This window comes from Cladophialophora immunda, assembly GCF_000835495.1.
Source record: "Cladophialophora immunda strain CBS 83496 unplaced genomic scaffold supercont1.6, whole genome shotgun sequence".
Lineage (NCBI taxonomy): Eukaryota > Fungi > Ascomycota > Eurotiomycetes > Chaetothyriales > Herpotrichiellaceae > Cladophialophora > Cladophialophora immunda.
In genome coordinates, this window is record NW_015622546.1 from 2,641,920 (window position 1) to 2,669,592 (window position 27,673).

Below are 27,673 nucleotides of genomic sequence, written 5' to 3' on the forward strand. Positions count from 1 at the left end.
TCTCAAGGCCGAATCCGGCACTCTCGAGGATTCACTTCGGCCCCTTGAACCCGTCGATAATGTGACAAAGAGAGGCCTTCATTGTCCAGAAATACTTCGGCCCAGGCCCCGGACAACCAGTAGGTTGGTGAAAGCGGATAGTAGTCTGCTGGGGAAAATGGCAATTTTGCAGAATGTGCGCAGAAAGCCTCTTGATAACAACTGGGGGATGAGGGAGTTGGTTGGGAGGAGATGGGAGGTGGATGTTCTCACTTCAAATTTGCACGGGCCACGCGCATCCTTGACGCAAACAAACTCGGTCTCAAGGCCTCGCGAGGCTGCAATTTCAAGCAGAGGCCACCTGATCAAGCGCCAATCTCGTCGAGACATCTGTGCATGTCGTTACGACTTCCAAGTCCAATCTGTCAGCCCAGTTGACCATGCGGATACATTGACGAGGGACGAGGCATCCTTGAGATCTCTACCCCTGAGACAAGATGAAGCTGAACCAACCCATATCGTCTCTGACACAATGGAGCATGTTATGGTAACGGAAAGAACAAGGAAAACAAGAGCGAGGTACCGTCAACTTCATTGGAATAGAGAGACCAAGGACATCAGATTCGCCAACTTTCTGAACCTCATGGACAGCCATTCCCCTTCATCATCTCGTGTACCATACTCCTCCACGCCCCTTTATGGCCGCATTGGAACAAACAATAGATTTTTACCGCAATATTACTAAATTTTGGGTCGTCCGATAAGGCTGGGATTCGACTTGGTCTCCCAACTATGTGCCATTCTTGGCTGGACTGTCTTGTGCTCTGCTGATGCTTCAAGTATAAATCATGACCACCGCTAAAATGCAAAGCAGAAGTTATAATCAAAGTGAGTGAAATGCTGTCGCTGAATCGTCAGGGCACACGTGCAGAGGGGGCCTCATTCATGCCCCTTGAGAGTCCACCAAGCTTTTCCACTGCCATCAAGGAGCTTGGAGCTTTGCGAGAAGGGCGTCAAGGTCCGTCCAATTCGACTGCGTCATTGCAAACTTACGGTGCTTGCGGGACACAATATGCTGTTTTCCAGTCAGTCTTTGGTCCTAAGATGGGGTTTCAGTCACCGACCTCGTCAAAGTCTTCATATTTGTCACGGCAATTCTCGCAGTATCCTGGCTTGGGGTCTCTCTTAATAGCCTTCTTCTTCCTCGATGTATGCGTGGCGCGTTCAGCCGCAATGTCATCGGCGTGAGGGTCTGTTTCTTCTTGGATCCCGCCCAATTTCTCCTGTGCTTTGCTCTTGGCTGCCCTTTGCGGAGCGGGACCCCGAGCGGTCTTCAGAACTCCGGCAAGGTCATTCATGCGGTGAGACGACGGGATAGACCCCACAGAGAGGCTTCCGGTATGGGTACGCTCGAGGACCTGACGCTGCAACTGATGATGTACCTCTTTGCTGGTGCCGGCCTTGACTCCAGTGGCAGCCGTCGAAGAAATCACCTGGGACTGGATTGCCGACGTGAGGTTGGATCTTTGGATACCGGATGCCGCCGGCTCTCGAGCCATGTGTAGCTGCGGCGGGCGGACAAATTCGAGGTCGCCTCGTTTCGGCATGGGAGGGAATGACGGTTGACGCTCCGTGACAACCGAGTGGCTCTTGGATTCCTTCTTGTCTAGGTCGATAGATGCATTTGCACCATTGTTGACTGACTGCAAGGCCTTCCTGGGGCTAGCACGGCGCGGAGAATCGTGGTCTGCGGTGGCCACAGTCACATGGGATCGGGTGCGAGGAACATGTTGTTCACGCCGTTGCTGGTGCTGGCGTTGTTGTTCCTGCTGCAAGGCAAGCTTCTGAGCTCTTCTCTGCTCCTGCTCAATATCCTTCTTCATGGCAGGGTCCTCGACGAAGGGACATTTTCCAATACTGGCGGATCGGAATTGGGGCCATTCACCGTCAGCCCGCCGTGCCACCTTCGGATACTCTCTGACTAAGGTTGGACGGTATTTCTCATCCATGTCATGGACATAGATGAAGGGACCTTTGAACGCGACCAAAGACATGAATGGAAGCTCCCTCTCCGAAGCGACGCCCAGTTTCTCATTTCTCAAGACTTCCCTCAAGTCTTCACGTTGATGTCGCGTGGTATGTGCTGACGCCCTAGTATGATGGCCATGATTTCCAGCGTCATCGAGGACAGAGTTGAGGACTCTTTGCAGCTTGTCAATGGAATAGATTTTCATACCCATTTCTCTCCCCCTAACGAGGATGTCCATTGGGTTGACGGCACTGCGCGTCGCATTGGAGCCGGCGGGCCCGCGAGGGTTCTTTTCAAGCAAGGACGGATTGATGGTCTGAGGCTGCTCTTCCGTGGGTGAGGGTTCCGCAGAGTCATCTCCTCCCGAAGTGTTCCTCCCCTGGTCCGGTGGAATATGGCGAGCTGTTACTATGTGTGTGACTGCTTTTGAAAAGAACTTTTCCTCTTTCTACACCAATGTCAGCAGGATGCACGGCCTCAGGTGCCCGTGTCGAGAACATACCGCCCCAAGAGCTGTTATGTGTCGGAGGAAGCGTGACTTGACTTCCTCCGGAAACCCATCAAAATAGAACCTGAAGGTGGGAAACAATTTTCGATAGTGTCGTTGCCATGCTTTGAGTCCCGAGTCTTCTTTGGAAAGGACATCGACATTCTTGGTCACGCGTAGGCCTGCAGTCCGATCTTTGTCTCTGGCAGCCACCAGCCTCCTCTGGAAAGCAGTCGACGCAGACTCTCCATGGCTTCTTTCGAAGACGCGACCCTCTGGCAAGGGCGGATGGGATTGTTTTTGAGGGGTAGCTGGGTTAAACACCTCTCGACCGGCCCTGTCGATGGCCAGGCGTTTGTGAGGAGGTTCATTCTCCTGCTGAGACACATTGGCTAAGCTTCTGGGCCGCTTAGAGCTGCTGTTGGTGAGCGGACGGTGAGGAGAGTTGGTAGCATTGGCAATGCTGGCCAGCGGAACTCGACGAGAGGAAGTCGCCATGTTGGAGAGAGGATCGTGGGGCGAGGGCGGTACGAATACAGCGGCGGCCATTCATAAGGATAGAGGGTGGTTGTCTTTGCGGGCTGGAGGGTGGCCGGCAAGAGAGGTAGGTGGTTGAAGGATGGCAGGGTGGTAGTAGGATGGCGGGAGGGGTATCTGGGTGTGTGTGTGTGGTATTGGACCACGCGACAGACGCGCCTGGTGTTTTGTCTCCAACTCCAACAATGGGATTAAAAGGTGCACATAACAGAGGCTCGATAAAGGATATGTGCAGCACAAGCAACAATGCTAAAGACACTGCAAAAGGAAGCAGAGACACACTGGGCAAAGGTGTGTGAGTGAGTGAGAGCGACTGTGTGTGTGTGTGATTGTTCAAGTGTTGACATTGGACGGTTCTGGAGAGCAGCACGCAAGAGAGAATTGGAGCTGGTCTGGGTTCCTGGGCGCTGGGAGCTGTTGGAGCTGGGAGCTTGTGTTGGTGGCTGCGGTGGGTCCCCCAGCTGCACTGGCTCGTCTTCTGTGCCGGGCAACAACCGACTCTCACCACCTGCGACCTACAACCACAACAATCACAACAGTGGATTCTTGGTCCGCAGTTGAATTATCTATTGGGTAATATCCTGTCCTGTGTATGGCCTGCTGCCAGGGAGCATCTTGAGTCTTGTAGCATTACATGTTGGCTAGTCATACAATTGCGCCTCCGACTGCCTGTCGCCGGTTGTTCCTCCAATTCCCAATCTTGTCAGCTTCAGATCGCGTTGTAATGGTCAATTTGAGGCTGACTTGTCCTGTCCTATATAGATTCCCGTCATACCGTGACCTGCTTGAGAATCGCTGTGGTGGTTCTTGCTGTCCAATGGTATCCTTAGCAGGCCGAGACTGCTTCTTGAATCTTGACACAGAGCGAGAGACACTTTAGAGCGGGCCCATGCCGGTATGGCGTCGTGCCGCCCCGTCCTCGATCTGCCAGATTTTGTGCTGTTGTCGTAGAAAAGCGCTTGGCGCATCTAGGCCTTGCAGGTCCGGGGGTTGAGTCGACTCAAATCCGGGTCGGATTCGACCTTGTCAAGTCTGAGGTGAGAAGGTGTTTGGTTGCCGCCGCGATGTGTGGCGGTTCAGCTGATAACATGTCTTGCTCCAACTTTGCCTAATACGCCCGCCTCTTTTGGTTTCGGGCTTCGATCTCTTCCTTTCTTCCTGCTCAAGAACCCTAGCATACTGCCGCTACTTTTCTCAATTTTACCACCGTCACCCACCATGTCTTGATGATGCGGGGCAGTCTGGTCCGCCAGATTCGTCCAGCTTCCCGACTCATCCAACACCATTTGAACTCCACCGCCTTTGCTTGTCTGCCGCTGGGCGGGCATCGGTCGTTGTGGGGGGATCGGTCTGCTGAAGGATTTCGAAGAAGATGCGGGTCGACCAGTTGGTGCAGGGGGCCCAGGCGGTCCAGGTGGCAACGATTGTGACGCTGCCGCTTTCAACTCGTCTAACGGTGGAAAGTTTTCTTCCGCCCGCGGAGGCGTCGTGACCGCGGTGGGCGAGATCGGTGGTGATCCGTCTGGCGACGTGGGGACAGAATGTGATTCTGGTTGCGCCATGTCTAATTCAACATGTTCTTCCGGTACAACTCCAGCAACCGCTGCCGCAGCACTCCTGCGATATCTGTTAGCATCGTGTTCAACTGCGGTCGTAAGAAGCCCGGCCCTTACACATCATAACTAGCCAGGGTATAGTCAAAAGGCTCAAACATGGTCTCGATCATGCGGTGGAGCTCATCTTCCCGAATTTCCTTGCTCGTGGCATCGTTGCGCAATTCCGCCCGCGGCTTCTGTTTCCTCGCTCGAGCCTCCAAGGGGGCCTCTTCCAGCAGTAATTCTTCCAGGTCGTAGGTGGCATCAAAGTTGGTCTTTTCACTCGAGGGAATAAACACCGGAGGGATTTGTTTTCGTTCTAGCGCTTCAAAGTTGATGCAAGTGAAGAAGGGATGTGAGGTGAAGGTGTCGAAACCAGTGGCCCCGATCCGTTTTCGTCGGTCCTTCTCGATCAGAGCTGTCATGGCATGAAGGCATGGCATGGACACCGGGGGTTTCGTAACAAAATATCGCGGGTTGGCCGCACAGATAGAGTCGACCAATTCTTCATGAGTCCGTCCTTCGAACGGCCTCTTTCCATAGACACATTCGTACATCGTCACACCCAATGACCACCAATCCACTTCACTGTAGTATCCCGAGCCTCTGAACACTTCGGGTGCGAGATAGGCCAAGGTGCCTGATTTGCTCGTCAGAGGCTTGCCAGGCTTAAAGTCGGAGGCGACGTTGAAGTCTGCCAGATGAACATGACCTTCCGAGTCCAGAAGCACATTATCCGGTTTGAGGTCGCGGTGCACAATGCCTTGGCTATGGATGTAGCGGAGAGCACAAGCCAGCTCGGACATCCAAAAGCGAATCGTGTCCTCGGTGAAGGCCTTCCGTTGGATGTGGAAGCGAAGATCGCCACCATTCATCAGGTCGACCACAAGATACAGATACTCGACATCTTGGAAACTGTAGCGGAGATTGCACAAGAACGGGTGGTTTAGATGCTCCAGCATCCGCCGTTCTCTAATAATATTGCGAACGCTTTCGGAGCGAACCACTGCGACATAGTCAGAGATAGCCCCATCGTTTGCTTGGTTGACTCATGGCTAAGAACGGACCTTCATCCTTGCGGATGTATTTGAGAGCAAATGTCAAGCCTGAGTCTTTGCGTTCTACAATGCGAACCTTGCCGAAGGCACCTTTGCCTACGACCCTGAGTAACCGAAAATGGTTGAGGTTGACTGGCCGAAGGGTGAGCACAAGAACATTTTTTCTGCCAGAGGGACGCCAAAGCGTCAAGACCCTCACCTTCATCGGTCAAGACCACAGGCTTGCCCTGAGAGTTCCCCATTGACCAGTCGAAGCAAATCGATAACAGAACAAAATCCTCCACTTAAAGCAGACCTGACACGGCAGGAAGTAACATAGGGGTTGCTACACAGGCGGTAGAATTAATCGGGGCGGTTTTGAAAGCAGGACCACCGTGGTTGCCAATAGTGAACTCGTCGGTGTTTGAGGTGACGGGGTGCGTCGGATATGCGCTGGGATGGCGGTGAAGATGTGGTGGATGGAGTTGAGCGCTTGATGATCAGGCTGTTGTTGGACCAATTCTGAGGTTTATCCAAGCCACATGACAGTTCAATTAGGATATACCAGAACCTGTCCAGCTAGACAACCGAGGTTGGGAGACCAAGAGATGGAGCGTCGGTAAGTAGGTTGGCAAAAGATATCGCGGAGGCGCCAGCCAGCGTCCAGATCTAGAATCAAAGATATTGGTGCGAGAGAAGACGCTCAGAAAATGCAGCTGTCCGAAGGATATTCCACGGGGGCAAAAGCCGCAAGCGCAGGACGACGGCGAAAAAGAACGGCAAGGCGACAAAACCTGACGGGAAAAAGAGACTTTGGAGGTGTGGTTGTCGAGATGCTGAAGAAACAGAACAGAAAGGCCCGGGGAAGCCTGGAGCGGGCCAGAAAGAGGAGGGGGTACGACTAAAAGGCTGGCACAGTTGGGATTGGGATAACCATGAATCATTCGGAGCTGAGGGCTTTGAGGGCGTGAAGACGGCGGTCAGGGTCCTAATACCAGAAAGTGCAATAGCCGAAGCATCAAGTGCGCCTTCTAACGTCGTTTAGTCTGGTAAGGCGGAGGCCAACCTTTTGACAGGGGACCGGGGGCGATGCGGTGCTTGGTGCTACTCCAGTTGCAGAAGTTAGACTGGCAATCGGATCTGCAAAGGGAAACGTGAGAAGGGGTGGTAGCGTCTGTGCGGCGAACGACAATGAATTTGCCAACATGCGGCGGCCGGAGGTTACGTTACGATGGAGGCGTTTTGGGCGTGGAGGATGATGACCACCGACCAGGGGGGGCGGTGGAGGAGGGTGGAGGAGGGAGATCCCAAGAGGATACGCAACAGAAGGAAGGAAAAAAGAACACGAGACGAAATGATGGATGAGTGAAGAATTGTGGCCTGGTGGATTTTTCTCGAAGGCGGCCCCATACGAGGAAAAGAAGCAGAAGAAAGGAAACGAGACGAGACGAGATGAGATGAGGAGGAGGCCCGTCGTTCACCCATCCACCCTCACTCACTCACCATCCGTCCATCCATCCATCCATCCTCCACAACCACCACTACCACCACCACCACCACCACCACAGCCACGGCCCATCAGCCTGCATCACCATCACCCAGTGGCCACTTCGAGAAGCACATGGCAAAGTCAAAGCCAAAGTCAAAGCAAGACCCCGACAAACCGAAACTGCTGCATTTGCCAATTGGAAAACTTGGGACACTACTCATCTCCCGACGGGCGGGGCGTCTTCTCTTTTCCTCAACCTTGGACCTTTTCTTTTACGCACTCGTTCGGCAATAAATGGGGATGGCAAACGTCTACAGCTCCCCTAAAGAGCGAGAGAGTGAAAAAGAACACTCCATGTCTCCCTGATCCTGCCCAAGATTGGCTCAATCACCGTCCGCCATCCCCCATGGCCCATCGAGCGCCGTCCCATCCTCTAACTGCGCACTTGGCCCGTAACGAGCTAGGCGCAGTCGATGCAAGCTGCGACCATCGCTGACCACGTTTCATCTTCCGGGGCCTTACCCCTTTCTCTGGGGGTTTTGCTCGACTATAGCTATCGACCGCTAGGCTGCTATCGAGTCGCCGGCGACTGGCCTGACTGCTCACATCGACTGCACAAGGTATCCAACACCAGAGAGAGCTTTTTGACCTTCGGCGTTGGAGCCTCGCACCCTTTTAACCTCCCGTGCCGCCGTCTTGTCCACATCCGAGGCAAACCGAGGAATTGGGTTTTTTCCAGAAACAAAAGAAAAAGAGCCACGAGGGCGACATGCAAGAGGCGGGCCCCCTTCTGACTGGCGCACCCCTTGTGCCGGGCTGCTGCAACTGGCGGCCTGGTCTCAAAAGGTGGCTGCCACGTTGCTGCTGCAGCTGACCCTGGCTGTGAAACAACTGCTTGCGTCTGCATTGGTTCGGACAAAAGTCCAACCCAGTAAACTTTTCCCTAGCACCCATGTCAGCCCTCACCAGAGACACCACTGCCTTGGTCGTCCGAAGCCCACCGACACTACCACCATTTCCAATCTAGGCGACCCTTTGGAAGCTCCACGGGAGACGCAGCGCACGTCGTGCCAATCTGTTGGCTCGACGGACTCGAATACTTGTTCATTCTGTACGACGTACGTCGCACGTCGCCCGCTGCATATGTACACCGTCCAGGAAAAGTACCACGCGTTTGGCCTCTTTGAGTAAGACGATTAGTTCGATCTAGACCGAGCCAGCGACCTTTGCACCACAGTCTGCAAATTGACCTCTCGCCGGGTCCAAGTTATTCCTGCCGACCACCAGAGTATCTCCCCGAGGCGACGAGTATTGACATACATATCCTCGGCGTGTACACTATGGAGTTCATTTTGTACTCCGTGTCCTTCCCTCCCTTGTCTCCACGCCATGTTGACTCCTTCTGTTCTTTCGCAGCCAATCTTCGAAGACCCAGCATTGGACTTACGTGTACCTACAGTCCCCTAACCTCGGACAGGCATCTCCCGGGCGGAGAGCACCTGCACGTCAAGCACGCAAGCGGAGCCGGTCGAATCGCAACAGCATGCAGGCCTGAATCTCTTCCGGTCATCGCCATTTGGGAAACTCATCTGTGTTCTTCCGGACCTCCCGCAGGGACTTGCATTGTCCGCTCAGAAGGTTCCCCCTTGCGAGGATCCCTTCGCGTGATGGACCCATGCATGGGCTCGGCTTACCTAAATGCCCATCCAGGACTAACTACCAGGGACTCGTTAAAGCTCAAGCTCGCAAATCATGGCACCGCAGAAACCCTTTTTCCAAAAAGTGAAGCAAAAAGAGCGCCTCTCCTGAAATGCCAGCCTCGCAAAACTCATCGTCAAGTTCATCCGTCTCTTGCGATAACTTCACTCTCCCGTGTCCGTCTTGATAGCTGAACTGAAAAGACACAAACGATGTGAAAGTTCCATATTCCGTTCACAAACGAGGGCAAACATCCAGGACGCACCTTCGTCCCAGGCTCCTCCCAGCCGCAGTCTTTCCCAGCTTGTAGGACCATTGAATGCCACCACCACTCGCGTGCCGAGAGACCAGACCGGGATCCTTGACACCGCCACTCTGTTCTTCTTCGGCCTGGATCAAAACAGAAAACCCATCCCCGAGATTCGCGGAGATGATGCACGGTACGTACTGGTGCCCACATGGGCCAGCCGTGTAGGTGGCTCACGAGGAGGTCGCTGGCGCTGCGAAGAGCAGAGACACGAACCGAAATAGGGAATAATAGGGGGGCACACAGGCACTTGTACGAAGAAGAAGTCTGTGCAGCTGTCCCGCTCAACGGCAGGCCTTTTGTATATCAAGGTCAGAGAACAGGGTACCCTAAGTATGTATGGGGTGTTTCTTTCCCTGTATCTCTCTTACCCTCGCTGAGAGGAGGAACTTGCTTCTTTGATATCAGCCTGGGTCTATTGAATCCATACATCCTCAATTCTCATGCTCATCGTCGTGGTGTCCTGGTCTGAAGACACTCAACCCTGACGCCTGAAAGAAGGGCAATGTCTAACATGCCGCGTTGATCGATAGTTCCTTAGAGCCACATGGTCATGACCCTTGACACCCTGTATCCAATACATCACATCGTGGAGGTCCTTGGTTAGTCCAACACTCTCACCACCTCCGGCCGTACACTTCATGCTCCTTCCACGTCTTCTTCTTGCCGTCGCTCAGACGCATTTTGTCGCGTCGATCGCCGGCGCTGCCATCCATCCCGCCTGTAGGTCCAGATCCACCCCCAGCTTGTGGCGGATTGGATGGTGAAGACATGTCTCGACTCGCGTCCAGTAATCCCCTCGACCTCCCTTTGCCCATGCCAACCTCTTCCACGTCGACGGGATGTTCCGACTCCGCCTCCCGACCAAACAATTTCAACATATCCTGCATGTTCAGCCTCATTGCGCCCTTCTTGCCCTGCCCTTCGATGGTCGCCTTGGCGAGTTCGCGCTTCTTCTCCTGCAACTCCAGGATCCGCTCCTCCACCGTGCCTTTGATGGTGATTTTGTACACTTTGACGTCTTGGGTCTGATTCAGGCGATGCACCCGATCTATTGCCTGTTCTTCCACAAAGGGGTTCCAGAACGGCTCGAGGATCACCACCCTCGACGCGGCGGTCAAATTTAACCCCAAGCTTCCCGCACGGAGGGAACAGAGGAGGACACGTGTGGAGGGGTCGGTGCGAAGGGCGTTGAGAGAGGCCTCGCGCGCGTCATTGCGCATTTTGCCGTCGTACCGGGCGTAGTGGATGCGGTGGGAGCGGAGAAATGGCTCGATCAGGTCAAGCATGGACGTGAAGAAGGAGAAAACTATGTATTTGTGAGTGTGGGAGTCTTCGCGGAGGATGGAGAGGAGGTTGCGGATCTTGGTGGATTGGAGCAGCGCGGGTTGTGAACTGCTAGAGTCGTCGGATGAGGAGTATTCGTCGTCCTCGTCTCCTTCGCCATCAACGGAAGAGGAGTATTCTTCGTCGTCTTCGTGCTTCTCGTCTCCATCCTCCTCGTCATCACTGTCCTCAACAACGCGCCTTACTTGTTTGCGTTGAGTTCTGATTGCCTTCTGCTCTTGCTTCCGTCTCTTCTCCTTCTTCGTCTTCTTGATCTCCGTGACATACTCCGTCTGCTTATCCAAATCTTCTTGGCATTCAGCACATCGAATGGCACCTCTGGCAGCTTCTCTCGATGTCAACTCGATCTGACACATATCGCACCTCTTGGTCTCCACACTAAGGCCACCTAGCATGTTCGCAATGCTGTCCATGTCATCTTCCACACTAGCCTTTCTGCGGCTCGGTGTCTGCATGCCACTTGACGCATCAGTCTCGGTGCTCAAGTCACTTCCAGTGAGTTTTGGGTGGTTACACGCTTGTCGAAGTCGCATGAGCAGGACCAATGCCGACGCGTAGCTCATCTTGTTCCCAGCCATCATCATCTCCAAACTTCGATCTGTTCTCGACTCCAAGCGTTTATAGAACTCTCGCTCTTGGTCTGTAAAGTCGGCTTCAACGTTCTGAACAGTTCGTCCCACGATCTTGAACCCAGGACCTTTGCTTCCTTCTCTTGCCTCTCCTTTACCACCTTCATTGGAGTGCTCTTGTTTGAGAATATCCTTGGTTCTTCGCTTCATGAAGCTCTTCAGGATGAGTCTCAATCTCTTAACTGCAAGACCTCCTTTTCCATTGTTCATGGGCTTGGTGATATTCTCGCGCCATTCATTCAGGTCGCAATAAGGCCGGATTCGGAGAAAGTGGATGAGGCTTTGAAGCTCGTCGAGACCGTTCTGCATCGGGGTTCCAGTCAAACACCAGCGGTATGCAGCATCAAGAGCACAAGCAGCCTTGGAAGATTTTGCGTTTCGGTTCTTGATCGAGTGCGCCTCATCTAGGATGATCCTATACCAATGAACCCCGAAGCACCCAACTTTGAGGGACTCTGAGCATCCAGCATGTTCCGATGACAGTGTCTGGTAAGTTGTGATGACGATATCGTACTTCTTTAAATCCTTGTAGCTTTTGGTTCTCTGGGGGCCATGATGAACACAGATTTTGAGCGCGTGGTCTTCGTCGATGCGATCCTTGAGTTCTCCTTCCCACTGTCTGATCAAGGCCAACGGGGCGACGACAAGTGTGGCTTTTGTGACACTCTCAGGCAGCCTTCGCTTGCTCTTCTCGTTCTCTTCTCCACTGGGTTTTGGGTTGCTAAGCATGAGAGCGATTGATTGTATCGTCTTTCCCAGACCCATATCGTCGGCGAGAATACCCCCGTACGTTCTATTCTTGCCGATTTCCTTGCCGACCATCCAATCGACCCCGTCAATTTGATGCGGTAAGAGCTTGACTTTCAATCCGGGCACGGCGCCATCGTCTTCTTGTTCTTCGGCCTCCTCTTGAGCCGATTCACTCTTGTCTTCACTGTTGACTGACATACCTTTGACCATTTCAGCCAGATCGCCAACTTTCTTGTCAAGCTCCTTGTTTCTCCTCCTCGTTCTTGGTCTGTCCTCTTCGTCCTCGAATGCACCTTCAAGTAAAGCCTTGATGCTTTCACTGGCCTGTGTAGAGTTCATGTACGTGTACGGGTCGGCGGTTTCGTACCGCTCTGCTCGGAAGAAAGCGGGGTTCGAAGGAGGAGGTGGACGACTCAGAATGGGTTTGTCCTGAGTCAAATCTATCGCATTTGGTCGGAAGTATGGATTTGGAGGTTGGTGAGATGAGAAGGTGGGTGGAACAACGGCGGTCGGCTTCCACGTAGGAAAGTTCGCAGGCTTGGGGATTTCATAGAAATCGTCTTCTTGATAAGGTGGTCGAGAAGAACTGGGTTTAGGAGGCTGTCCGGGGTTCGTTCCATGGTCTTTGAGTGCTTGCAGAGGATTTGCGACAACATGAGGTTTGTGCAGCTCTGGTCTTTGCACGGGTCTCTTCGCCGAGACAAACAGGTTCGAATATTTGTCTTGTTGTTGACTCCCGCTCACTTGGCGTGGAGCTGATGTATTCGCACTCATGCCTGGTCGCATGAGCGGCTGTGTTCTTGCATATGGCTGTGGCGATGCCCCGGGCATTGATGGCCTCCCGAACTGAGGCTGCTCTGGCAAGCCATTCTGGAGATCTGGATACAGAGGCTGCGAAGCGGGAGGTTTATCGGTGGGAACTATCTTGTCCTTGTTCTGGGAGTCTGGGAGAGGTTGCGAGTTGCCCATAGCTGGGGCAAGCGGGTTGCGAGGGGCCTGTTGTTCTCGCACCATTTCGACGCTGATAGGAAGACGGAACGTGAAATCGAAGAATTGTGGCGTCCGTCCTAATACAGATTCCGGCGTGACATGGGAATGATTCCCTCTGGAAACAAATTTTGGGATATATACTCGCGACGCAGGTCTTGGGATGGTGGCTTGAGTGCGAGGGATGCGCGGTGGTGATGAGGCCGCAGGCAGTGGCAGGCAGACGTTGTCCGGGCAACCAAAGCGACCGTACTGGGGTGGAATCTAGAGCATTCAATATTAAATCGACCCTGCCACTCGACGGAGACCTGCGGTATTCAAGTGCTTTGATGTTATCCGGTCTTCGCTGGCGTGTTGAGTGTGGTACTCCGTTGGACCAGTTGATCAACACTGCGGCGGCACAGGTTTATCTATTTATTCTCCTTGGGAGTCGTTCGACAGCTATGACAAAATGAGTCCTTTGTTGATGTTGAGGGTCTGCCAAACACGATGGCTGCAACAACATAAAGAGGTCTTGTTCATCATGCGGGAGTTCAGGTTCAGCTCATCTAGGGGAGGCCAGTCTTGTTGTGCGTGCTGTTGACATCATATGCGAGGCTGCCAACGCTGGTTTCTGGGGTAACTTTAAGCCTCACCCGCCAAGAATCTAGAGCGGCTCTCCATGTGTTACGTGTCTCACTAGCTTGTTCTCTTGAGCCTTCACGATTCTCAATCGATGATCTCAGATTTGTACGAGTGAGCTCTGGTAAAAATGGGGCGATATACCCCTCAAAACGCCCCTCGAACCTATGTAGGATCCCGAAAAGTCCCCATCGAACTCACGGATTCAAGCTGTGCACATTCCCTGTATGTGGCGGTTTCCGTACCAGCCTGATCTTGCCCAGACAATTGAATTTGTTCCCGGCGCTCTCCAAGTTGCTCTGGCTTGTTTGCTCCGTCCTCCTGGCCTTCTCCATCTGTTTGTGGTGAGTGGCCAGCAACGCCCTCTGCTGTGAGGTCGGTAAATGCGCAAGACTTCTCCGGTCCCCTGCACGAAGCTGCGCGAGCTGGTTGTTGAGCGTGACTTCTTGCTTCAGCGCTCTCGTACTCAGTTCACCCCGAGAATCGGGCGGTGTCTCTGCAGCATTTGAGCTTGACCCAGCATCGGTGTGTGATTGCGGAGTTGGAGGCGGTGGTATTTGGTCGAGCTGGGAAGCTGTGATGTTGGGCCCGTGTCTGTCTGAACGCCTGGGTGGTCGTGGTTTCCTCAATCTGGTTTGCGGTGGAAAATGGTTGTCGCCCGAGAACCCCGTGGCGTGGAGATGTCGGTGTAGCTCCTCTTTTGCATGCGACGAGGGGAAGTCAAATACGTCTCTGAGCTCGGCATCCTCGTCCGTCATGTCGTACTTGCAATGCCCCTTGGCCATCATGTGCTGCTGCACGGCCTCGCGAGTACTCCGCTGCGTTCCGCAGTAGAGGCACTCGTAACGCCCAGAAATGATGAGATGGAAGTAGGCGAGGAGAGTCCCGACATCTGCCAATAGGTGCGCGGGATCTACATACAAGCCATGGACTTTGAGCATGTGGACCAGATTCTGGTCCAAGTCCGGGCTCGTCTGGTTGCAGAATAAACATTGCGACTCGTCGAATTCGTCGTCGTCGTCGTCGTCGAAAATGTGACTGCCATCAGACTCGCATTCGGTGCTGGGAGACGATGGATTGGACACATCGTCTTCATGATTGATGTTAATGGCGGTCTGGTCTCGAACTGTTGCAGCAGCGGTCACGCTTTGACCCGATTCAGCATCCATAGTTATATCAATAGTGGTATCAGTGCCACAACCCAGTGGCATCAACGTCAGGACGGTTGTAGGGTTGAAGAAGACTCAGGTAATGCGAGCAAAGGGTTAGGTGTCGAGTAACGTTGGGAATTATGGGAATTCTAACCTGGCGATGTATGCAAATTGTGTCCATGGTGGTCGATTCCTACCGTTTATATTGTTTGCAAGTCTCTCCACAGAAGCATACGAGCACGGGGACGTTGTTGCATGGGCCAAGAAAAGGAGCATGACCATTGTTCACTGCCACGGGTCCAGACCCTTCTGATAATAGTGTCCTCCAATAGATTGTGCGAGTCATAACTCGTTTAGGCCTTGCTGCACATCTTCCAGTTTCCTAAAACGGCTGTCTCCATTCATTTGGCCGAGAATATTCAATCACGCCGCATAACCACTAACAAAGCGCAGGCAGATCTCCCGGCAAATACAAGGCCTCAAGGCCTCCGGAAGAAATGTAGCAGTCCCACAGAATAGACGCCATCGCGCAATCTAGCCAGTCGCTCAAGAGTGACGAGACGACCGCCAGATCAAATATAGCTAATATTGTTAATAAGGATAAGGATAGAATCAATGCCCTTTTCATTGATGGTGCCTTTGAGTCAATAGTGAATCTCTTCTCGGTACTATTTCTCGTCAGACGGTGCCACTTATCTTTCCCATTAGCTCGATATACACAGATTACCTGCGGCCATACGTGATCCTCTATACACAACCCCCGAGGTCTCAAGCGGCAGTAGAATCGTTAAGACTGTCATAAAGGGCATAAATCTCTAGAGGTCGATTAAGTGGGTGAATTGATCGTACGTTGTCGTTGACCACTCACGCTTTCAGATATCATCATTCTGTCCCGACTGGCCCGAGTGCATAGCATTGATTTTCTGTGTTTACCAAGCCTGCTTCATGCAAGTCCAAAGTCCCAATATCAATGCAAAGAAGCCTGGAACTCGCCCTGGGTATAGACCTTCATCATAAAAGAACCTAAAGACAACCATTAAACAGCAAAAAGAACGGACCAGTCATCCAGCAGCCGCTCTAATGACCCCCTCCCAGAATTTTTTGAGTCCCAGGACATGCGCCCGCGTCGGTTGGGAACAAGCACCGTTGGTGGCAGCTCTTCGTTCTTCGTCCCTCTTGGCAAGCTCGACCTCCCTGCCCCATTTCGCCTGTGCTCTCCTCTTCTCTGCCCTGACTGGATCAAGACGACGGACTCCCTTGCACTCCAAGTCCACAGCGACCTTCCTTGCGGCAAACCTCCTTACCAAGCTCTTTACCGTAGTCTTTTCCGTAGCATCCATCTCATCTGCTTTCCTCTTCTGTGCTTGGATAGCGCGCCCTTCGACCCACGCGCGAAGCCCGTCCTTCAAGCTCTCTCTAATCACTTTGCGCCTCGTAGCCACGATGGCAGGGGAAACACTGCGCCGGGCGCACTCTTCAGGCATGATGTTGAGAGACACCAGACTGTTCACGCTCGGCCGGCGCTCTAGCTTGCGACATAGTCCATCCTTCAATTTGCTCCGCTGCACCGCCTGTTGTGACTGTATCAGGACTGGCGAAACCGGCGAGGAATAGCTGGTGCATGTAGATGGGAGGATCGACCTCTGTACCAAGTCATACGGACTTGGTCTGTGTTCGAGGTTATGACTTAGTCGTATGCGTATCAAGCTCTTGCTGATTTGCCGCGAGAGAACATTGGTCTTGCTCAGCCATATCCATGAGTTGGGAGGACTAATGGAAGACTTGGACGGCCGTCGGGCTAACAGGGTGGAGAGAGTGTGGGAGACATGGTGCAGTCGCTCGAGGTGAAGCAGGGGATCGCATGCGATTTCCCGCAAAGTGTGGCATGTGCGACTCACTTGGAGCAGGTCGGGGATTTCCAGGAAGAAGAGGATGCGGAGGAGGACTTCTGGAGGTAAACACTCGAGAGATAGCGACATGGTTGGGACAGCCTCTTAATCGGCCGGGAAATTGTCTTTTGAGGCGACAGGGTTGAAGCCGTTCTTAAGATCGAGGAATGCGACGAGGTGCCAGGCCCCTCTCGAGCTTGGTGTTTCAGGCTCGATTAACCTTGGGACAAGCGTGTAACATAGGACAGCTGGGGAAGGATTCTTAGCTCGCATGAATAGGTCGCGTGGCTGGAAAACACGTCACTGCGCCTTGGAAGCCACTGACGATGACGCAGGGGGCTGCACCGCAGGTGCACCCGCAACTCAGTCTGACGGCCCGATTTTGAGCAGAACCACGACGACTCGATATTTCACGGTATAGAACAGGCTGACGTCTAGTCGGTATCAATAAGGGGAATTGAGGGAAACGTGCACTATCCTTGCAAACCAACTGATCGCAGGCTTCCGGGGTTGCTGTTTCAGCGTAGGATGTGTGCTCTCTATCTGGTGCCTCGCGAACCCCCCGCAGCCTCACCGCCCGCTTGCAGTGCCTGCGCGCGATATGACATGGTGCAGCACAGACTCCGCAGCCCTAGCAGACTCCCGCTTTTACAACCAGTTAGAATATATCAAAGTCTTCAAGTGCAGCTCGTTCAACTCGAAATAAAAACAACCCAGCCCAGCACATGTCGCCGTTGTTCCTCGGTCACCCGGTCGCGCCGAATATACTCCAAATGGCCACAGAACTCCAGGTCCCCAGGACTCCAAATTCATACATCCTCCATGGTGCCGGCTGGCTCATCCTCCCCATCGCTGTTGAAATCTTCCACCTCGCTCAATTCTCCGTCCGTTTCGTGTTCGTCCTCGTCGTGGTCGTCGTGGATGTTCGTAGCATACTGAGCGATGTACTCTTCAAGGCAGTCAGTATTCTCCTGCTTCAATCCCGTGTTGCGGAGATTGAGCCTTACCTTTGACCCTGGCATCGTAGCTTCGAGGCTCCCGCATCAGTAGTGCAGCCGCTTCTCCGTTCAAAGGGTCGGTAGGATTGGGGTATCGCAGAAGCTGGGGTAAGAAGACTTCAAAGATATTGATCATATCAAACATGGGTGACCATGTCTGGTTGATGACGTCCAAGCACACCGATCCCGACCTACAAAGCCAGGTCAGCACTGCTTGCAACTGATTTCAGCATCAACTGTCACTAACCCTTCATCGATATTGGGGTGGAAGATCTTGTTAACAAAGCCGATGGAAGGTGACTTGTAAGGGTATTGGTCTGGCAATTCGACGTGGACTTTCCATTTGCCCTCAGCAAAGGGTGCTGTAGATATCATCATCTCGTCAGTGGCCCTGGATCCTGCAGCAACCCGTCCAACTGTGTGTTTTGACATGGGAGGTTCATGCTCTTACTTTCCGAAGGTCCTTTGAAGATGACATAGAATTCCTGCATGTTGTCGTTGACCAGTGTCACCTCATAATCGCTCATCATCAGTTTCATAACATCTGTCTCTATCCTCCGCTTGGGACTGCTCATTGTGCCTTGCCAACCAAAGATCTCGCTCAAACGCAGATTGTATTCACAAGAGGGAATATCAGGTGCTTGGACGACACGACGATAGGTTCGGAACCGCGTTAGGAGGACGATGAATCGCTTCTGTGCTTTGGTTTCCGAGGAAGAATGTCTATAAGATCCGGTGTGGCGGGATATAGAAGCGAGATCGGAAGGGAGAGGATCACGGGAGGATGACCGGATGTTCTATCGCGGATTGGACTCGGCTTCTCCTTTGTCCTCGTGAGGGGTGGGGGCTTCTCAACAGGTTGAGGTCAGGCGGAACAGGTAGTGAAGGTTTCGTTCGGAGAGTGAAGAAAAGAGGCGGAGACAGGCCACAGTGGAAAGCAGCAAACCTGGGGAGAGTGATGAGGAGGAAGCAGAGTATGGTGTGTCGATACGGCTCGAGGTCAGTTGCAGTTTGGTGAGGAGTGTTTCGCTGTGGTTGGAGATGGTTCGATGGCAAGGGCAATGGTGGGGGACGCTTGACTGATTTGTCCACGCCCAACTGGTTTAACCACCGGTTTACCGCTTAGACCGGCGTATGCAGCCTTCACCATGCGCTGGGTGAATTGTGACAAAGGAAACTCGTCGCACAGACTGCAGCCCACTTGGCCAGGCCGTCAGGCATTCCCACTGTTCGCTCCAAGGCCAATGGTCAGGGAGTCAGCTGGTCAGTAAACTATTGGGCAGATATCTACATACCTACGTGCCTAGGTGCTCGGTGCCTCGCTCCACGTGTTCTATCCAGGCCCAGCAAATAGAAACAGGAACATGTCACAGCGGCATGACAGCCTTACAGTCACTCTCATCAGGCTGCTGAGCTGCGTTCTAGGGTTGGCTGGATAGATACGATTGCCGACTGATGAGAAAGTCGCACGTTTCCGAGGCAAGGAAGGGCGGCACCCGGATGTACCCTCGTTCGGCCGTTTGGTGGTCATGGATGGCAAAAGGCAGATGTGCAGAAGTCGGCAGCCGAAGGGGTTGAGTGACGCCAGAAGGCCAGAATCACATTGCTCACCCAGCCAGCGCCCCAAGTCGCCCCAGAATGCCTTCCCTCCTCTAGGCTCTCTTGGTGTTAGGGCCTCCGGTTGCAGCCAACAAGAGCGCTTAGTGGGCTCACTAACCCCCAGAGTGGCCTCCCGCTCGGCCCTTCACTGTCAACACCGAGGCTCATCTTCACCTCCAGACCTTTTCTCAGATTTACGCATAAAGAATTCATCACGACGACAGTGAATAAAACCTCTTTTTTCACCGCCACCGCATTCTGTTCTGCAACATGACTCAGATCAATCTGAGACTCTCTTTTCTTCCTGTTCTTCTTCCTCCTTCGTGCCTACCCATCTCCGGGTTTGGGTGAACAACAATGGCGTCTATTACTCGCATCAACCGAATCGCGTCTCTCACACGACCCCTTCTCCGTGACACCTGTCGACCAGCTGTCACACAACAGCACCGACCATGGCGGCAAGTTCGCTGGAGCTCGCACGCCCCCTCGTCTCCGGCCATGCTGGCTAGAGGCCAGAAGCCCGTCACGATCCAAACCCTCCAGAAAATGTACGCAGAGGACCAGCCCATCACCATGTTGACTGCACACAATTTCCCCTCGGCTCTAATGGCGCAAGAAGCTGGAATGGACATGATCCTGGTTGGCGACTCGCTTGCCATGGTGTCCCTCGGCATGCAAGACACGTCCGAAGTCACGCTCGACGAGATGATCGTTTCCGCCCGCGCGGTTAGTCGAGCAGTAAACCGATCATTCACCGTCGGAGATCTCCCCATGGGTTCGTACGAACTCAGCCCGGAACAAGCACTTGCCAGCGCGATTCGAATGGTCAAAGAAGGCCGCATGCAGAGTGTCAAACTTGAAGGAGGAGCCGAGATGGCCCCTGCAATCAACAAGATCACAACCGCCGGCATCCCATTGTGCGCACATATCGGCCTCACCCCTCAACGCCAGCATGCTCTTGGAGGCTTTCGTGTCCAGGGCAATACACTGGACAAAGCAATGTCCCTACTGAATGACGCCAAAGCTGTGGAGGAGGCAGGAGCTTTCATGGTCGTGTTGGAATGTGTGCCGCCCGATATCGCCGAGGAAGTCACCAAGGCTCTCAGAATACCCACCATCGGCATTGGAGCAGGCAACAAAACAAGTGGTCAGGTTCTGGTGCAGATCGATATGCTTGGTGTTCGTCCGCCTGATAGTTTCATGCCGAAGTTCGTCAAAAAATATGGATCGATATGGGAAGCTGGGTTGGATGCCATTAAGCAGTACAAGAATGAGGTCAGCGATCGAAGCTATCCAGGTCCCTCGCATGTGTACAAGAGCGACGCAAAGGTCACGGAGGCGTTTAAGGTGGCCATTCAATCCGGAGAAGCGCAAAAGGCTTGATATCGTTGGCGTTGCTTTGACCTGGTCATGAGACATTTCCGGCGTTATTGATTCCGGCCTCGAGCAAGCGCACTTCCTTTGGTCAGAACAGGGCTGGGACTGGCCTAGGCTCATCCAAAAGCCGGCGTTGTGGAATAGCTAACGATCAATTGATCGTCAACCTTGAAACACTAGTTTTCGCAAACAAAGGACCGTGATTAGCATGATCTCCTCTAGCTCTTCCGTTTAGCAGATTCGATTGAACAACACCATAGATGTAGCGCACCAGCCTTGCCTCAACCAGACAACAGACGGGGGGCAGGAGTGCAAGCAGAGCCGTTGGGTCTGGCGAACGACGACGGAAAACAACTATTACACTGAGCGAAAGGGGAGCGGGTGCAAACGTACCCGGTACAAATTGCCCACTCCCTCGTCCAAACCCGGCGCGAAAACGCTGTTGACGTAGCAGAACAGCCCGTCGCCCTCTTTGACACCCACTTTCTTCCTCAGGAAGTTCAACACGACGCTGAACTTGGAGGAGGCGCTGATCTTGAAGACGCGCTGTTTGAGGATCGGGGCCGCACCAACGGGCTGGAAGCGGACGGAGACTGTGACGCCCACCAACCACATCCGGAGGCGGAGGTTAGAAGAGGACTTATGCGACAGACAGACAGACGCAAGCAGTGGTAAAGGAAAGAAAAGAGGGTTCGTGACTGAGACTGGGATGGGGCCCTTGGATGGGATGGATGAAAATACCTTTTCGATCGTCAATCTCTTCGACCTCCTTCAGCGCCTGGCTGGCGTCCTTGGGCAGGTTCGCCAACATGACTGAGGCGGTCATGCTCATGGGGAGATCGCCTCCAGGGCCGCTGTCGCCTTCCCCGTTACTGTTACTGCCGTCGTCGTTGTCATTGTCTGTTGCCTTTGTGGTGGGGCCGGTGTTGGTGTCAGGCCGCTTGCCGTGATCCTGCGGCACGACCCTCGACGATTGCGCAGAGGATGACATCGTGGGCGCGTACGTGGAACGTGGAACGGAGTCAAGTCAAGAGATGGATAGAATGAAGGACCCCCGGTCTGTTTGTTGCCTCGTATTGCTGCTGGCCGGATGCAGTAGGGATGGTCAAATGAGTGTCTGCTTACTGGATGCAGAGCCTCGTTGACACTACGTGTGGTGAGTTCTACTGGGCTGCGGTGTGACGAGGCTGTCCAACCAGAAGCCAAAGAAAATCGCCCACGTGAAGACTGGACCTCGCATCTCGACCTTTCTTCACTCATCTTCGTTGTTGCGTGCACTTCCCGTCAATCAGGTTGTCAAGCTATCATCAGGCTGCTATCAAGCTGTTCGTCTCAAACTACCTTCCTCAAGCCCCTAGTAGCAGCTCCGCTCCTGAAGCACCGATGCGTCCCTCTTTTCGCAGCCTTGACATGGCTCGATCGAATCCAACTTGGAACTGTCCCCCCAAGGACGTCAGAAGAACCCGAACAATTCACCGCCACACGATGTTTCAAAGTCTGCCGACGATGGTGATTCCTCCTCCAATGACATCAGCTCCCAGTTTTCGCAGCATATGCCAGGCTTGTTGGTAGCCTCACACGGACAGTCGGTTCAGCGTTGACGACATTTCACTTCACCAGCTCTTCCCGGTTGCTTCACGCACAGTCACCGGACATATCGGTCTCTTCCGGCGCTCCGACTTCAGCCTCCACTAAGCGATCAGGAAGCTTGCCAAGTTCGCGGATCTTCAGCAGCCATTTCTTCATCAACTCTCTCTCCACTGTATGACTTCCCTCACGGTACCCAAGCTGCTCCATCATTTCCTGCTCAACTTGCTCTCTCATCAAGCCCCGAAATGCCAGCATTTGGGGTCGACGCCCGATACCGTAGGCAGGTTCGACAGGATTCTGGCCTCCATGCTGGCATCTCCACTTAGAGAGTGCCTGGCGCTCCGCTGCGTTCTCTCTTAACTCTTGATCTTGGGTGGCCTCATCCCCGGAAATACTCATGAAACCAGCTGCTTGCCGAAGGATACTTGGACTCCAGTTTAAACGGTCTCCCTGTTGAAGCAAGTACTCAAGCAAATCATCGACTTCGCCGGTTCCGTCCTCGCCCGTCGCGAGCTCGGCAATGAAGAGCTGCACCAACTTGTCAGTACCAGCCACAACGTCAGCCTTGGGAATCGAGTTCGGCTTGGGTTTTTTGATGTCAAGATACACCTGCCGCGCAATTGCCGCACTCGACACTCCATGAAGCGCGAGCCATAAGATTCTCTCGCACTGCTGCTTGTTGAAGACATCATGGGCTCTCTGAGTAATGAGATAATCTGGACTTGATGCCAACTTTACAATCAAAGTTGCCTGCGAATCTGCCGAATGTCGACTCCCTAGTCTGGGTGCTGGGCTGGTGAGAGGTTGTGTTGGCTCTTCTGTTGGGACTTGGGTAGGAGGAGAGCCGCTTTGTGAACGACATGGTATCCCGAACATACCACTGGCCAAACCATATTTTCGCTTTGGAGCTGGTGGTGCCATATCGTCTGGTTGCGTTCTGTCTTGTGAAAGAGATGTGTGGTCGAGGATCGCTGGCGTCGAAGGGCATACCGGATCATCCTTTTCTAGGGCATCCTGAGACTCAAACGATTCCCTCCTGCGCTTGCGTGTTCGCTTTGAACGGTCATCCACAAACAGTGTTTCTGCCGTCTGGAACGGCTCCTGTTGGGGTTTGCGACGTTGAACGGAAGCAACCTCTCGGTGAGCCATCGGAAGATTGACCATTTGATGTATCCCTGTGGCTGTTTCAGCTTGGGGTACGCCGAACTCCCTGCGAACCAGCTCACCTGGGAGTTGAGTATCTTCATGAGGAGACTCATCGCGAATTGGTGGCAGTATGGGTCCTCGCTGATTGGGAACGGCATAGCCCTGCATGGGACTTGCTAAATGACGGTCTACAGGCAAAACACCACGCCGAATGGTCGATACCGTCGCGATACCCAGGGCACCTCTCCCAGGTTCATGGATAGCTCCAAATGTTGCTGGCCCAGCCATATGAGGAGACGGTGGAGGGTATGGCACAAAAGAATAGGTCAGAGGGCGACGAACGGGGCCATCAGCGGCTGGCTCTGGTTGCTCTTGGACGAACTGTGGTGTATATCTGAATCCTTGGTGAGTCGAACGCCGGAGATGTTGCTGGGAAGGAAGTGCCACAGCTTCAGACCGCGCAGAGCGACTGCCGCCATTATTGATCTGTGCATGGGAGAAAGCAACATCGTTGTCGCGATGCTCTGGTTGATTTGCTCCACCATCATCGATGATCTGGTATCCAAGTGGGATACCTGAGTCAAAGGGGTGTGGAAAATACTCCCTCATGGTGTGAGAAGCCCTCACCGACGAGGGGTTGTTGGTGTTTTTACCGCTATTGATTGTTTGGTTGCTATTGACAAAATGTCGTCGTAGACACGTCTTGATTTATATCCTGGTGTGGTTGCGGTGGTGATACAGTGACGCGTGCCATTTCAGCAGAAGTGACAACGGCCATGAAGTATTTATGCACCATCACCTGCAAGTGAAGGCAATGGGTGAAGACGAGTGAGAGGCAGTCCGACGTGGAGCCTTGTCAATAGGGGGAGCAGTGAAGTTCATGGAACAGACCTCTTTGGCACCACATGCATGGGCCCAAGACAAGGCACATGAGTGAATGATTCTGGTGGAGGTGGAAGTGAGACATGTTGAAAGGCAGGTGAAAGGAAACAAAAGCAAGGATGCATTGTGTTGAAGGTAGGTCTTACCTTGTCGCTTGAGGGTGGATGTTTTGTTATATGGCAACTACCAGCCTTGTGAGAAGGGACGCTCACGACGATTCCTCACAAGCGGACAAAGGCTCGAAGTCTGGCATCCCGGAACAGGTGAGACGGTTGCGTACATATGTTCATTCATGCCTCATCTTTGTTTCCAAGACACCTTCGCTATTCACAAGCCTCACATTATGGCAACCTTGCAGCACATAAGCGATCTATCCAAAACTCCAATCCCGATGCTTTCATATCCCAGAATCGCCCGTCAATCAATAACTTTCAGAGAGGTCGCTAAAATCAGGGACTTCAGAATCACATTTGAAAGATGGAGCGTACGCTTTGTCAGGCAATATGCCGGCCTGCAGGCCCAACATCCAGCTCCACTGTACGGCGCTCTCGGTCTTCCAAGTCCAGTAGAACCAGCCCCAGGCCTGCTCGAAGCTGTGCATCTGGGCTTCGGCATACATTTGCAGAAACTGCTTGTACGCGGCGCTGTACTGGCTCGGGTCAGCGTTGGCTTGCGCACAAGAACATGGCGGCTCGGCACAGGTCGGTGTGAGAACTGATGTGCCCGGATCGCCGGTGTCGAGCGTACCAGCCCACCTGGAGCCTACGCCGACATTGTTCAGATTTGGGGTGCAATCAGTATCGGCCTGGGACCACTCGCCGTCCAGAATCGGCCCCCAGCCGGTTTGCGGGTTATTGGCAGCAACCATTAGCCCAGTCCAGCCGGAGCAGGCGAGGTTGATCTTGTCTTGGTGCTTCAACTTGAGCTGTCCGGTGTTGAAGATTTGGTATTGGTGGGTATCCATGACCAAATTGTCGTCGACTCCGTGGAACATGTCGTCCCAGCTATCCAGACTGAGGAAGCCGTCGCCGAAGACAATGCGCTGCTTAATGCCATTCCCTCGGACGATCGCGATGGCCTTTTGGTTCCAGTCAAGCACCGACTGAGGGGGAATTACCAGCATCTTTGGCTCGTTGACCAAGCCATAAATAGTCACCACGTTCTTGTACCGATCTTGGGCAAAGAATTGGGACAGTTGGTTGTGGATATCCAGTGATCTTTGTGCATTGGTGGCGCCATCGGCGCCGAGGATCCAACCAATATCACCTTGGTGACCACTGTGAGCCCATCCGTTCTGACTTCCTGGGACGGAGTGCAGATCGAGATTCACTCTCAAGCCGTTCTCTCGACAATACTCGATTGCTCGAAGCAGGTATCGCCAGGCCACTTTTGGTACGTATGGATCGCCGTCGTATGTGGTGACCGACCAATAGGGATATGGGATCCTTACGTGATCCAAGCCTGCGTTCTTGATATCAATGAAGCTTTGCTTTGTGATAAAAGTTGCATAGTGTGTCTCAATGACGCGCTGTGCTGATGGGCCAAGCTTCTGCGACAACGTCCACTCGTCGACCACGCTGGCGGAGGCAGGATAGTTGAACATTGAAGGGGTGATGAAGGGTTCCAGTGAAAGCCAGCCGCCTATGTTCACGCCTCGGATGGGCATCTTTCCGTATTCCCATTGTTCATCCAGAGCAGGGACGTTGTCGTTGGCTTTGGTGGAATCATCCCAACTCGAATAGAGGCCCATGACCGAGAGCCCGCCGACCGTCTCGGCAGTATATGTACAATTGAAGTCGGTGGTGTCCATCCAGGTGGAAATATCGGTGTAGGTACCCTTTACGCTTGCCGGGATCGAGCTCGAATCGCAGTCATTGCTGATGCCTGATGAGCCGTCGCCTGTGGTCGCTGACGACGAAGATGAGGATCCTCCGCTTGATTTCTTGCTGTTGTTGCTCACCACCACTGCCACCGGGATGAAGATAGCCAGCAACACGACGAATAGAATCACCAGCCACCAGAATTTCTTCTTTCGCCTTCCGCGGTCTGTGTCTGATCGCCTGTGAGCCTCGTGTTGTTTCCCGTACCCACCGCCGCGTCCATGCGCACGTCTGTGCTTCTCGCCCGCACGCCCTTCTTCTAGAATGGCACCACTGACATTCCGGTTTTTCTGTTTCTTCCGCCGTTGCTGTGTCGCCTCCGCCGCCTTGAGGTTTTTGTATTGCTTCTGCTTCTTCTTGTTGCGTCTGCGCTCTTCGTACTTCTCTTCAAACTCGGCCCTTTCGTTGTGCGCATTCAATTTCGCCAACGCATCGCTACTTAACAGCTGGCTTCCGCTATTGGTGGACGTCCCAGAGCTGTACTTTGCTCGGTCTCTCTGCTGGTCTCTCCTCGGACTGTTTTTCAACCCGCTCGAGCCTTGGTAGCGATCACTCGGTCGGCGCGGTCTCTTTTCGGGGGAGGGAGAGGGCACAGGCGAGGCTTTGGCCTTTTCCTTCGGCGCTCTTTTCGGTGTCCGTGGCTCATAATCGTCTTCTTCTTCGCTCCGCGCCTGACGGGGCACGGGGGCAGGGCGCGAGTTGGGGGGACGATTGAATGCAGGACGTGTGTCGGCCCTCGCCGCAGACTCACGACGGGGCTTCGGCATGCAACTGGCGCTGTGTTTTCCGAATCGTCATATCAAAGTTTCAGTCTGACAGGATGTTCAATGTCCCGCAGCAGGATGGGTTGATTTAAGAAGAGGCTGCTCCGGGACGCTGCACTCACTGTCTGGTTAACAACAATACGCGTCATCGGCCCTGGTGCGATGCTGTGCCACGGAAAGACTGCGAAGCGCTGTTTACGGGGGGTTGGCAGGGCAACCATGTTGGTCGATCTCGAACTTGGCGACAACAACCTTGAAGCCGAGTCACAACTGCTCTGAGCGATAATATGACCTATAATTAGAGGTTCAGAAGGACTTGAAAGGGAATTGGCTTAGCTGCAGAAGGTGTCGCACATTCACATTGTTAAGCTCATTGGTAATTACTGACCCAAATACGTGGGCGTCTTGATGTTGCCTGTAGCAGACTACGATCTCCAGTCAGAAGGCAGGGACTTAGGTCGTTAGATAGTGTCAAGAGCTCCAACATGTTGGTGATGATGCCACTGAACTCTTGCTATTAATATTTGGGTAGAACTCAGGCGTCGGCTTGAAGGCGTCAAGTTTCACGACCACCACCAACACACGTTAGTCGATGCTTGGGTAAGCGTCTCCAATCGAACAAGCTGTGAATACGAGATCCAAGCTCTTCCACATGCGGAAGGTCTAGTTCCTGAACGAGTGATGGGTTGGGCTGCCTGCAATCTCTGGAGCCGGATTTCCCTTCCTCCTTCACACCCAGGCCTTCTTGCAGTCCACCGAACCTATTCCATCCGGAGAGATGGTCTTGCTCCATTCGACTCGATGAAAGGGACACGTCCATTCGGTCAAAAGAAAAAGGGCTCCATCCGTCCATCCTCGACCTGGCTCGGTCGTCGACATGACTTTTCCAGGCTTTGACATTTAGG

General features: G+C 53.4%; 9 protein-coding genes across 9 annotated transcripts; 2 read left to right on the forward strand and 7 right to left on the reverse strand.

Moving 5' to 3' along the window:
- Positions 1–426: 426 nt before the first annotated feature.
- On the reverse strand, positions 427–3,414 carry PV07_10456 (uncharacterized protein). Its single transcript, XM_016397788.1, has 3 exons — positions 2,511–3,414; positions 1,104–2,456; positions 427–1,054 (listed from the first exon to the last, which is right to left on the reverse strand). Exons 1-3 carry the CDS (start codon positions 3,042–3,044, stop codon positions 962–964), a joined length of 1,980 nt encoding a protein of 659 aa, XP_016244979.1. The 5' UTR covers positions 3,045–3,414; the 3' UTR covers positions 427–961.
- A 161-nt stretch (positions 3,415–3,575) lies between these two features.
- On the reverse strand, positions 3,576–7,068 carry PV07_10457 (uncharacterized protein). Its single transcript, XM_016397789.1, has 4 exons — positions 5,885–7,068; positions 5,695–5,817; positions 4,706–5,633; positions 3,576–4,649 (listed from the first exon to the last, which is right to left on the reverse strand). The coding sequence occupies exons 1-4, from the start codon at positions 5,925–5,927 to the stop codon at positions 4,109–4,111; spliced, it is 1,635 nt and encodes a 544-aa protein (XP_016244980.1). The 5' UTR covers positions 5,928–7,068; the 3' UTR covers positions 3,576–4,108.
- Positions 7,069–9,452: 2,384 nt separating this feature from the next.
- Positions 9,453–13,138, reverse strand: PV07_10458 (uncharacterized protein). The gene has a single exon (XM_016397790.1). The coding sequence runs from the start codon at positions 12,896–12,898 to the stop codon at positions 9,776–9,778; it is 3,123 nt and encodes a 1,040-aa protein (XP_016244981.1). The 5' UTR covers positions 12,899–13,138; the 3' UTR covers positions 9,453–9,775.
- A 110-nt stretch (positions 13,139–13,248) lies between these two features.
- Positions 13,249–14,810, reverse strand: PV07_10459 (uncharacterized protein). Its single transcript, XM_016397791.1, has one exon. The coding sequence runs from the start codon at positions 14,701–14,703 to the stop codon at positions 13,690–13,692; it is 1,014 nt and encodes a 337-aa protein (XP_016244982.1). The 5' UTR covers positions 14,704–14,810; the 3' UTR covers positions 13,249–13,689.
- A 581-nt stretch (positions 14,811–15,391) lies between these two features.
- On the reverse strand, positions 15,392–16,763 carry PV07_10460 (uncharacterized protein). The gene has a single exon (XM_016397792.1). The coding sequence runs from the start codon at positions 16,620–16,622 to the stop codon at positions 15,705–15,707; it is 918 nt and encodes a 305-aa protein (XP_016244983.1). The 5' UTR covers positions 16,623–16,763; the 3' UTR covers positions 15,392–15,704.
- A 2,579-nt stretch (positions 16,764–19,342) lies between these two features.
- On the forward strand, positions 19,343–20,807 carry PV07_10461 (3-methyl-2-oxobutanoate hydroxymethyltransferase). Its single transcript, XM_016397793.1, has one exon. The coding sequence runs from the start codon at positions 19,487–19,489 to the stop codon at positions 20,510–20,512; it is 1,026 nt and encodes a 341-aa protein (XP_016244984.1). The 5' UTR covers positions 19,343–19,486; the 3' UTR covers positions 20,513–20,807.
- A 926-nt stretch (positions 20,808–21,733) lies between these two features.
- On the forward strand, positions 21,734–24,411 carry PV07_10462 (uncharacterized protein). Its single transcript, XM_016397794.1, has one exon. It carries the CDS (start codon positions 23,423–23,425, stop codon positions 23,819–23,821), a length of 399 nt encoding a protein of 132 aa, XP_016244985.1. The 5' UTR covers positions 21,734–23,422; the 3' UTR covers positions 23,822–24,411.
- Positions 22,142–23,530, reverse strand: PV07_10463 (uncharacterized protein; the record flags this gene model as incomplete). The annotated part of the gene is made up of 2 exons (XM_016397795.1): positions 22,142–23,271; positions 23,323–23,530. The coding sequence occupies 2 exons, from the start codon at positions 23,528–23,530 to the stop codon at positions 22,142–22,144; spliced, it is 1,338 nt and encodes a 445-aa protein (XP_016244986.1).
- PV07_10464 (uncharacterized protein) lies at positions 24,291–27,277 on the reverse strand. The gene has a single exon (XM_016397796.1). It carries the CDS (start codon positions 26,769–26,771, stop codon positions 24,546–24,548), a length of 2,226 nt encoding a protein of 741 aa, XP_016244987.1. The 5' UTR covers positions 26,772–27,277; the 3' UTR covers positions 24,291–24,545.
- Positions 27,278–27,673: the final 396 nt, after the last annotated feature.

What these genes read in the sequence shown, in the direction of transcription:
- PV07_10456 (XM_016397788.1), bottom strand. Translation starts at nt 3,044, where the DNA reads ATGGCCGCCGCTGTATTCGTACCGCCCTCGCCCCACGATCCTCTCTCC. An exon ending in ACATAACAGCTCTTGGGGCG is followed by an intron (nt 2,457 to 2,510) that starts GTATGTTCTCGA and finishes ACATTGGTGTAG; the next exon opens with AAAGAGGAAAAGTTCTTTTC. An exon ending in AATATGAAGACTTTGACGAG is followed by an intron (nt 1,055 to 1,103) that starts GTCGGTGACTGA and finishes ACTGGAAAACAG; the next exon opens with CATATTGTGTCCCGCAAGCA.
- PV07_10457 (XM_016397789.1), bottom strand. Translation starts at nt 5,927, where the DNA reads ATGGGGAACTCTCAGGGCAAGCCTGTGGTCTTGACCGATGAAG. An exon ending in ATACATCCGCAAGGATGAAG is followed by an intron (nt 5,634 to 5,694) that starts GTCCGTTCTTAG and finishes ACTATGTCGCAG; the next exon opens with TGGTTCGCTCCGAAAGCGTT. An exon ending in ACCCTGGCTAGTTATGATGT is followed by an intron (nt 4,650 to 4,705) that starts GTAAGGGCCGGG and finishes CAGATATCGCAG; the next exon opens with GAGTGCTGCGGCAGCGGTTG.
- PV07_10458 (XM_016397790.1), bottom strand. Translation starts at nt 12,898, where the DNA reads ATGGTGCGAGAACAACAGGCCCCTCGCAACCCGCTTGCCCCAGCTATG.
- PV07_10459 (XM_016397791.1), bottom strand. Translation starts at nt 14,703, where the DNA reads ATGCCACTGGGTTGTGGCACTGATACCACTATTGATATAACTATGGAT.
- PV07_10460 (XM_016397792.1), bottom strand. Translation starts at nt 16,622, where the DNA reads ATGTCGCTATCTCTCGAGTGTTTACCTCCAGAAGTCCTCCTCCGCATC.
- PV07_10461 (XM_016397793.1), top strand. Translation starts at nt 19,487, where the DNA reads ATGGCGTCTATTACTCGCATCAACCGAATCGCGTCTCTCACACGACCC.
- PV07_10462 (XM_016397794.1), top strand. Translation starts at nt 23,423, where the DNA reads ATGACGGTCTACAGGCAAAACACCACGCCGAATGGTCGATACCGTCGC.
- PV07_10464 (XM_016397796.1), bottom strand. Translation starts at nt 26,771, where the DNA reads ATGCCGAAGCCCCGTCGTGAGTCTGCGGCGAGGGCCGACACACGTCCT.